The sequence below is a fragment of the Volvox carteri genome (genome assembly GCF_000143455.1).
Source record: "Volvox carteri f. nagariensis unplaced genomic scaffold VOLCAscaffold_11, whole genome shotgun sequence".
In the NCBI taxonomy this organism is placed as follows: domain Eukaryota; kingdom Viridiplantae; phylum Chlorophyta; class Chlorophyceae; order Chlamydomonadales; family Volvocaceae; genus Volvox; species Volvox carteri.
The window spans coordinates 112,791-122,311 of record NW_003307554.1 but is presented as its reverse complement, the minus strand read 5'-3'; the positions used below and the strand labels follow the sequence as shown (position 1 = coordinate 122,311).

At 50.0% G+C, this 9,521-nt stretch overlaps 2 protein-coding genes across 2 annotated transcripts; one reads left to right on the top strand and one right to left on the bottom strand.

Annotated features, from left to right (window-relative positions):
- Nucleotides 1-3,503: 3,503 nt before the first annotated feature.
- Nucleotides 3,504-4,733, top strand: VOLCADRAFT_88989 (uncharacterized protein; the record flags this gene model as incomplete). The annotated part of the gene is made up of 3 exons (XM_002948730.1): nt 3,504-3,558; nt 4,049-4,201; nt 4,639-4,733. The coding sequence occupies 3 exons, from the start codon at nt 3,504-3,506 to the stop codon at nt 4,731-4,733; spliced, it is 303 nt and encodes a 100-aa protein (XP_002948776.1).
- A 1,306-nt stretch (nt 4,734-6,039) lies between these two features.
- VOLCADRAFT_88988 (uncharacterized protein) lies at nt 6,040-8,950 on the bottom strand (the record flags this gene model as incomplete). Its single annotated transcript, XM_002948608.1, has 3 exons — nt 6,040-6,306; nt 6,505-6,629; nt 8,854-8,950. 3 exons carry the CDS (start codon nt 8,948-8,950, stop codon nt 6,040-6,042), a joined length of 489 nt encoding a protein of 162 aa, XP_002948654.1.
- Nucleotides 8,951-9,521: the final 571 nt, after the last annotated feature.

Here is a 9,521-nt window from a genome sequence, read left to right as displayed (position 1 = left end):
TTAACTCGTGTTACTGTGGCCACACAGCGCCATGCACGGTTCTGTATCCACAGTGTTGTGTTCAGGCGCGTGTATACATCTCTTCGTCTGTTGAATGATTGGATGAATGAATGAAGGAACGAATGAAAGGGGTTTACGTTGTGGCGTCTCGCCCTGCCACTGGTTCGGGTCGGTTCGGGTGGTGGTATCTTTTCTCGAACACACACACACACACACACACACACACACACACACACACACACACACACACACACACAATGAATGTATGAATGAAATGAGAACCGAGGACGGTAACCAGGCGTGTAGGGTTCCTGCCACTTCCTGGCCCATGTACAGAATCAAAACCAACACAGTAGTTACAGAGTTCCATAAAGTTTCGTAAGTTCCTTCAACTACCGCGATTCTGGATGCCTGCCTGAGAGTTTCCGGGCCGACCCCGCAAATGGTCGAAATTGCTCGATAGAAGGGTTGAAATTGGCACGGGGTCTACACCTGGGACAAGTTAAGTTGCTGGGACAGGCCCTTGAATTGGCCTGACAGGGACACGAATTGGCCTGGCAGGGACATTCCGACAGTCAGGATTAGCCTGTCGGGGTGTCAAATTGGCCTGACAGGGACATTCGGACAGTCAGGATTGGCCTGCAATTGAAGCCGCCAATGTTGGCCCCGCATGGAGAGGTTTGGAATTGTATGGTAATACAGTGTGGTTTCGAATATTGTTATGTGTAATTCTGGGCCTAGGTCCATTGCGCTGTGAGGCCTCGACTGTCTATCCCATTTGCTAGTCCCTATCGTATAGTGGTTAGTAATTCACGATGTGGCCGTGAAGACCCCGGCTCGAATCCGGGTAGGGACATCCAGGAGCTCCGGGCACGGAGGATTGCAGCCAGATCATCGCACATGCACACGCATGCATGATATGCACAGCTTATTAACGCATCTCAGCCTATGCTCGATGGACAGTTTGGTGTTTGTGTGCTGTCTGTAGCCTGCCTGGACAGGTGAGTGTTTTGTTTCATGAGAGTGTCTTAATAAGCTCAATCGTGACAAATGTCCTACGTTAAGGCCTCCAACAAGCTTGGGCTGCATGCAAGACCATCACATCCAATTTAAACATTTTCGTTGTGGTTGGATGCTGCGTAATGTGGCCATCAACCTTTTCCCGACCTGGCCCCATCCCACACAGTAGTATTGAACGGCCGGCTGATTATGGCATATGCATTACTTGATGCTCCTTTTGTGGGATCTGCATGCATAGGTCCTGGTGTCCATGTTGGGAATGGGTGGACAATAAGGGGGATTCCATAGGTGAGTGGGGTGAATAATAGGGGGCTTCCCTGGGTTGATCAGCAGCTGGACATGTCTCCAACAAGTGATGCTGATGTGTCTTTTCAGCATTAGGTGGGCCCCAGCCTGGTAGCGTGTCATTCGTCGTTTTGTCTCAGATAGACTGTCCACACAGGTGCGGAGGAGTCTGCCTAAGCCTGGGGACGCGTGGACTCTTCCTATATTTTTTCTGTGCCAGGAGCGACTTTCGTTGTCATCCTCCCATCCCCCCCTTGGAGCACAAGTCGCGAGAGCACCGCATGCCTGAGTCATCTCTGTGGAAGATGACCACAATGCCTGGATATGTGTATGCCTCACCTGTGCACGTCCAAAATGTGCGAGATATGCACTATCTCTCAGAATTGCTTCGCACACCAGGTATTTCCTTCGAGCCTACCAGGGATCGAACCTGGAATCTCCGGTTCCGTAGACCGGCGCTTTATCCATTAAGCCATAGGCCCTCCACTTCGCAGGAGTACCACTAAGGCAAAGTTACACAACAGGATGATTGAAGCATGTGTCCTGACACAACATGTTCGCATTGTAGCGGTATTGTAGCGGTATTGTAGTGGTATTGTAGTAGTATTGTAGTAGTATTGCCGTAGTATCGAAGTAGTATTGCCGTAGTATCGAAGTAGTATCGTAATAGTATCGTAGTAATATTGTAGTAGTATTGTAGTAGTATTGTAGTAGTATTGTAGTAGTATTGTAGTAGTATTGTAGTAGTATTGTAGTAGTATTGTAGTAGTATTGTAGTAGTATTGTAGTAGTATTGTAGTAGTATAAGAGTATGAGTAGTATTAGAATTAGAATTATTATTAGAAGCAGTAGTTGTAGTATAGGATCATTATTATTATTATTATTATTATTATTATTAGTAGTAGTAGTAGTAGTAGAGGTTGCATTTCTTGTTGTAATAGCAGTATAGAAGTAGTAGTATGTAATAGTACATTCATAGGGCAAAACTAAAGCCACTGCTTGTTGTGCGCTTAAGTGGAAAAGTAGCCCAAGCGAGCTGTCCCATCCCATTCCTTGCTATCACCTCCCGCAAGTTCGTGTGTAACCACTAGGGTACATAGGGCTTATTGGAGTACGCTTTTCGTTAGCTAGGAGCTCCTTTCATCAGCACCGTTTTACTCATCCTTTAAGCTATGTTTTGTACGGCTGCATATAACGCAAGTTGTACTTCATGTGTACGGCAATGAGGGCCTATGGCTTAATGGATAAAGCGCCGGTCTACGGATCCGGATATTCCAGGTTCGATCCCTGGTAGGCTCGGAAGTATCGCAGATACGGCTGTGCAGTCGCTCGAACGTGCAAATCATGCAGAAGCGCACCCTTGGGAAAAGGTTTAAGATGTTATCTGCGGAATTGAAATGTTAATGTATGGTGTTATGGTACAGCGGACAGGATGGTCAATCTCATCAGGATGATCATCATCCACATGTATAACTTCGTGTATCGCAAAGACTGAAGATGTAGCGTCGCATGCGCTCTCATCCGAATACCGGGGTTACAGGACTAAATAATTGCCACCATTCATTTAAAGCGAAGCATGCATGTAAGCTGCAACACAGCAATCAGCTGTACAACACGAAACGTAGAAGCTGTAAAACTGAAAACGAGCGCGTCGACTCACCCACTCGCCCAATCGGGCGTACAAATGCAGATGCACAAAGCAGGAAACACCATTCAAACGTACAAAACCAAGTATGACGCACAGGTAAACGAGGAAGAAACAACAAGCACAGGAGGCGGTGCGTCAAGTCACCGAATCGGCCGCACAGAGGTAGACGTTCAAAATACGACGCTGCATTTCAACGTACGGAAGGAATTATAACGTGCAGGCCAACGCAAGGCAATGCAATGATTAACGGCGTACGGTCGAACGAACAGATCGTCGTTTTCAACGTCAACGTATAAAAAGAGGCGCAGAAGCTCCAAATCTCACAACGAAAGTAAAGGATAGCAAAGAATCAAGAGTACACCGCGATTCTATTGTAACGCAACCGCAATCGTACAAAACGAGCCACGGCAACTACAAAGCTAGGCACCGGCAGCAAGCCCCGTGGCAGTAAGTCAAACAGAAACCAAGAAAGCAGCGCTCAAAGAGCAATACCCAAACCAAACGGCGCCAACTGTGCGTCCACATGCATGTAAAAAAAAACAGCGTCGAAATGCAAGTCCAGACATGCATAATTCACACTGTCCGCACAGCTTGCAAATATCAAGGTCGGTCCCGCGTAGGCACCACATGCATTGCAGCTATTGCTGAAAGGCGGTTACGAAAGTGGTGCGCCCGATGGTGGTAGTAGTAGCTGCGCCGACGATGCTGAACGGACAATAGGCGGAGGGGGTGCTGGGATCATACGCGAGCTCAATCTCCCCAACTCGTATGTCATTTAGGTCGTTACAAGCTAAATACGTGCTGATCTTTCGGTACGGCCCGCTGGCGAATGGCTCCCCAAACGGCAACACAAGGAGTGCGCTGCCGTCAGTAGGATAGCTGATCTCATTTACAGGCGGTTTCACATACGGATTAAGGGCTGGCAAACGCAGGCGGGCCGTAAGGATACTCCATACACGCCTGGCCTGACTGGATTTAACCTCGCTCCTGGCAGTGGTTTTGAAAGTATTCACCAAAACCCCCGCGAAGCGATTGACGAGACTAGCCGGTAAAATGGCTGACTGGACGTGCGTAACATCGACTACGACTCCATAGCACTTGTTTGTCTGAATGCTAGCCAGTACGGCACTGTCAATCTGAAGGAGCACAATCCCGTTCGTCGCCGGGCCACCCACGATGGTCGCAGTATTGCACCGCAGGCCGCTCCACAGACGGTCGGTGCCGACTTGCGCGGGCCCGGCCGTAAAGGTAAGCTGAAAGCTTACCGAGGTGCTGGCGGGGCTGTACGTCGGATGGGTGATGAAATGATATCACAGTGAGCATCTAGCCGATATGGGTAAAGTACAGGTTTAATACCGCGTCGCACGTTTGTTTGGAGCGCGGGTGTCGAAGCAGAAAGATTACTGTAGGTTTTCTGAGAGTAACGAAAGAAAACCAAGGTTTTCTGTGTATTTGCCGAGAGCGTACTCGGCGGTTCGTTGGTGGTACGGCGGGGCCGTACTGGTGAGAAAGTAGGGCAAGTCGTGGAGAGCGCGACGGAAAGTGCAATTTCGCGAGTTAATATAGTCAGTACTGACAGGTTTCCACTGCGTCGTCTGCCCATTACACCGCCCCGCGGCAGATAGCGCAGTCGGTAACCAGGCTCGCCTCCTCCCACGGAAGCAAGCACACTCTTCTGCTCGCAGGTACCCAAGCTCGACTCACGTCTATAAGCGGTAAGGCAACTACTCATGAAAACTTTACGTTCGAGTATAATGCGCATCTATGTGGGCACGGCTAAGCGGCTGAGCGGAATATCGCGTGCTGGATGCGTCGAAAACGCAACGAAACGCGGGCACGCGCACAAACCGCAAGTATCGGCAGTCAACTGTATAAGTTGAACCGGCAGCATCAAAGGTATGCAACTCAAAACGTATAAGACATTCTAGGCCGACCAATCCGGCCAATCCGGCGAGAGCACGGACCAATCTGGCCACGTAGCTAATACAACAGAGCAAGGTCCAAGGAATAGCTGGACTGCTTATGTACTTCTTTTAGTCACTATAGCAGAGCAAGGTCCAAGTAATAGCTGGACTGCTCATGTAAAGAAGGCGGTCGATTATATTGACGGGCTGAGCAGTCTGAACTTCGCAGAGAGAATATAGTGAAAGTACTGGCGCTGAACGGTATACGTCGAACGACCAGCAGTATTCTAACACTAGTTAAAACGTCCAACAATTGTAAGACAACTCCGAGGGAGTGCACAGCATGTAACGCACAATAAAATCGTCCGCGTCCTCCACGTATGTAGCCGACAACGAACAAGACTAAATCGTAGATTGCATATGCAAGGCACAGTCGCAACCGCAAGCGCAAACGCAAGACGAAACACAGCTAGTGGGGCGCTTGGTTACAACGTCCGAGCCATACCTCGAAGCGGGAGCGCTGCACGAAGCAGGGCTAGTCGGTGTTGCGGTCGATGCCGAGCTCGCGGTGGTTTCAGGCGTGCTCCCTGGCGTGGTTGTTTCCTGGTGCGGCTGTTTCGCCGGCGGCGGAGACGACGGATCTATAGTGGCACAACGCCTGCGGTATGACGGGCGGAGCGAATAGCGAATAATAAAGGTTGCCATAATAAACAGCGGACGCAGCGATGGACGACTCACTTGGGTCCCATGTTGCTGAGAGGAGCGTACAAGGTCCAGTAGGCAGAAATCGTGGTTGCTATATGACATGCGAGGATATAGATATATATTCCAGGCAGGCCCGGATTTCATACATTCTATAGCGAACGTTCGTATGCGCAACCTTGACGTGATGCAGCTTTGTTCTCATAAGTCGGTTTTCATTCGCCAGACGTCACCGGCCTTGGGCTAATCTTGGCGAAATGCATTCGTTTGTACCACGACGGCTACGACTCCCACGAAGACGCGCAGTTGAGAACGGAAAAAGCGAAGCTCATAAAGCTTATACCTTGTTAGGCCGCAAAGCCGGACCGCGACAGTTACAGTCGGTTGGGTCGAATCACATTTTATTGCGATAACGGCTGAGTACGGAAAGTCGAACGCGCAGAGTCGAAAGCGCAGAACGAGCCCAATACGCAAGATTAATCACGCGAAGCTCAAAGCGGGAAGTTGGACGCGCAAGAATACGCACTGCGAGAAGCCCAAACCGTGGATAAATGTTACGGCGGTTAGGATCGCAAAGATGATCGCAAAGCCAAAAGTTGCATAAAGGTTATCACGGCCAGGCACGTAAAGGTCGTCGCAAAGCAGGTGGATTCGATCCAACACATTCCATCCGCACGCAGAATCCGGGAACGCAAAAGCCGACGCGAAAGGACGTAGCATCCGGAGCATCAAACGCGCATGGTCCAGCTGGGTGCCGGATGAAAAGCAGAGTCGAGGCCGCAACAGACGCCCACGCGGAGACGTGCACAAAAGAAAGTCGGACACGCGCAGCTAAGCGTGCATACTCGAAAACGGAACAAAGCTAAGCGCATAAAGCTCAAAACATGCAAAGTGCGCTTGCTGGCGCCCGTCATCTGCGGCCCCGCTTAGTCGAGTCGCACGCACGGGGGTGTGCGCACGTACGTACGCAGTCATCGCCCGCGCTGCCGCAGCATAATGCTGCCGCGCAGATGCATGATCCGTATGTAGATCAAGGAAGCGGCCGCAAACGAGCCAAGCTGTGCAGAGGCCTCCGGGGAATCGGGGGAGGAGAGGTGTCGAGCCGCGTAGAGGCGTGAAATGCCGTCAAGCCGTGAAATGCGCGATTCTGATTCGAGCAATATAACTGCGAGCAACGTCCATTAGCGGAGCAACGAGCCAAGCTGTGCAGAGGCCTCCGGGGAATCGGGGAAGGAGAGGTGTCGAGCCGCGTAGAGGCGTGAAACGCCGTCAAGCCGTGAAATGCGCGATTCCGATTCAAGCAATATAACTGCGAGCAACCCCCAGCGCGCGCGCGTCTCTTTTTTTGCGCGCTTTTATTTTTCTTTTTTTTCTTCATATGCTTCATATGCTTCATATGCACATATGCACATATGCGCATATGCACATATGCTGCATATGCACGTATGCTTCATATGCACATATGCACATATGCACATATGCACATATGCGCATATGCACATATGCACATATGTGTTGCAGCTTACGTGCATGCTTCGCTTTAAATGAATGGTGGCAATTATTTAGTCCTGTAACCCCGGTATGCGGATGTAGCGTCGCATGCGCTCTCATCCGAATACCGGGGTTACAGGCGTCAAAATTGGTATGCCACGCCAATTTTGACGACACGCTCGATCGGTATACAGCCGTCATGGCTGCTGGGTTCGACTCCCACACGAGCGCATCAACGCTGCTGTCGCCGCCTGTACCTTCGCAGTGTAGTGTACCTAATTCGTGCGTTCGCTGCAGCGTGTTTGGCGCGTCGCAGTTTGTACGTCGAGCTTTGTAATTCCGTCTGCTTGCCTTGACGCCCTACAGCTTGCACCTTCTTCATCTCTACAACTACACCTGACCCTTTGCGTCGATTTGCCTCTTACGGCGTGATGGCATAGCGATGTCGCGCTCCGTTTACATGCGCGTATCATGCCACTTGCCTCCTCCCATCCGCTTACTAGTCAGCCTTCGCTACGGCGACTCGCTCGACCGGGCCTGCTGGGTTCGACTCCCACGCGAGCGTACCAACAATACGCCATAGCGGACTTTCGTTATACTTTACATCTCCCGCGCTGAGTAGATGCTTCATGCTTCACCTGCTTCAGCACCGGCAGCCCAAACTGGAAAAAAAAGCGGCAAAAATGGTGCGGCTGGAATCGACGTGCGCTTCAACACATGCTTTCAACGGTCTTTCGACGCTCTGCATGCGGATCCACGCCAACGCACTTTGCGCACCGTCCGTGGAGATGCGTGTTGTGCATTGCAGCTTAACCCAGCGCCTTTCTTTCTGCACGTTCCACACTTTGCAAATCGCCTTGTGACTGCGTGTTCGAATGTGCACGTACTATGCTTTGCGGCTTTCGCTTTGCTCCGCCTTGAAGTTTGCACGGGTTTAAAATTGCGTGTTGGGCCCTGTATGTTAAGTTTTGTTGCGGCCCCGATTTTTTACGCGTAGCTTTACGTGTCGAGCTTTGCATACTTCTTCTTTGCAGCAGTAGCCTTTACGCGTTCCAATTTGCTCATGGAGCTTTCAAGTGCATCCTACTCCGCACGTCGAGTTTCGCGTCTTATTCTTTGCATTTAACTGTCAACCGATTGCAACTGCGCTTAATTTTGCGCGTTTAGGGTGTATTTCCAGTGCGGATTAAGGCCAGGGATTAAGGTCCCGCTATTCCCGGCTAATCCCCGGCTAATCCCTGGCAATTCTTAAGGCCTGGGATTAGCGCTGGGATTAAGGCCGTACAAAGGGCGATGCATACTTCCTATGTGATTCTGAAGCTAAAATTGTTAAGTTCTGGACTAGTTTGGGCATTAGGAATTGAATCAGTATTAGATATGAACAGGAAGCGCACTCTTCTCGCCGTTCATCTCTTCATCACCTTTTGAGCAACCCAAAACAGGAATTGCTTATTTGAGATCATATATATGGAACTACCTAGAAATTAACGTCAGACATGGCGCCGTGAATGCTAATCCAGATACGGAAAGTTACTACCTGGCTCGAGCCAGGTAATAACTTTTTTGTCACAGGTTGCCAGGTAAATACATGGGCATCAAGTTCAGTTTATGTTCTTTCCTAATCTCTTGCTAGCTCCCGCTAATCTTCTGATTAGAGAACACGGTGTCCTGAGGAATTTCTTAATCCCCGGCTAATCCTGCTTAATCCCGGTGGGATTTCCACTGCCGGGATTAGCGCAGGGATTAACGCTAATCCCTGGCCTTAATCCGCACTGGAAATACACCCTTAGTCTTCTTCTGCACCCGACTTCGCACGTTGGAATTTACGAGCTAATCTTTGCATACCCAGTTCATTCAACGCGCAATGCTCGTATGTTGTCTCGCTTTGCAGCTTCCGCATGGAAAATACCGCCGTACGTACTTCGGGCAGCGTCGCTTCCCTCGAGAGTGCACGTTTCTTTTAATGTGCCTTGTCGCTGGGCTCGTATCCTTTTGAGCTTTTTGCCCTCCTCTTCGCATTTTCGCTCCTATCACGTTCTCGCGATCTTTTCACGACTTCGCGCGTTTAACTTCGCAAGCTGAACTTTGCATATTCAAATTCTCTGCATCAAACTTTGTGCGCTGGACTTTGCGCGTGACATTTTCTGCACTACCACGTTCACAATAGAACGCAATTCAATTCACCTGCCAACCGATTGCAACTGTCCCCGGCCAAACTTTGCATACTAAAATCTGCATGCTAGCCTTTGTGACCTTCCTTCTGTTGCGACTTCAGGTTTGCACGTTCCACTGAGCGTGATCGACTTTCCTTTGTGCGCATCTCAAACTTTGCACGTCGACATGTGACTGCGTTTTCATCGTTGTGCACCGTGCGGAAATTTATGTACCATGCGTTGCGACCTCTACTTTGTTCCGCCTTTAAGTTTGCACAGATTGCAATTTGCGTGCTGGGCCTTATGTGTTGAGTTGCG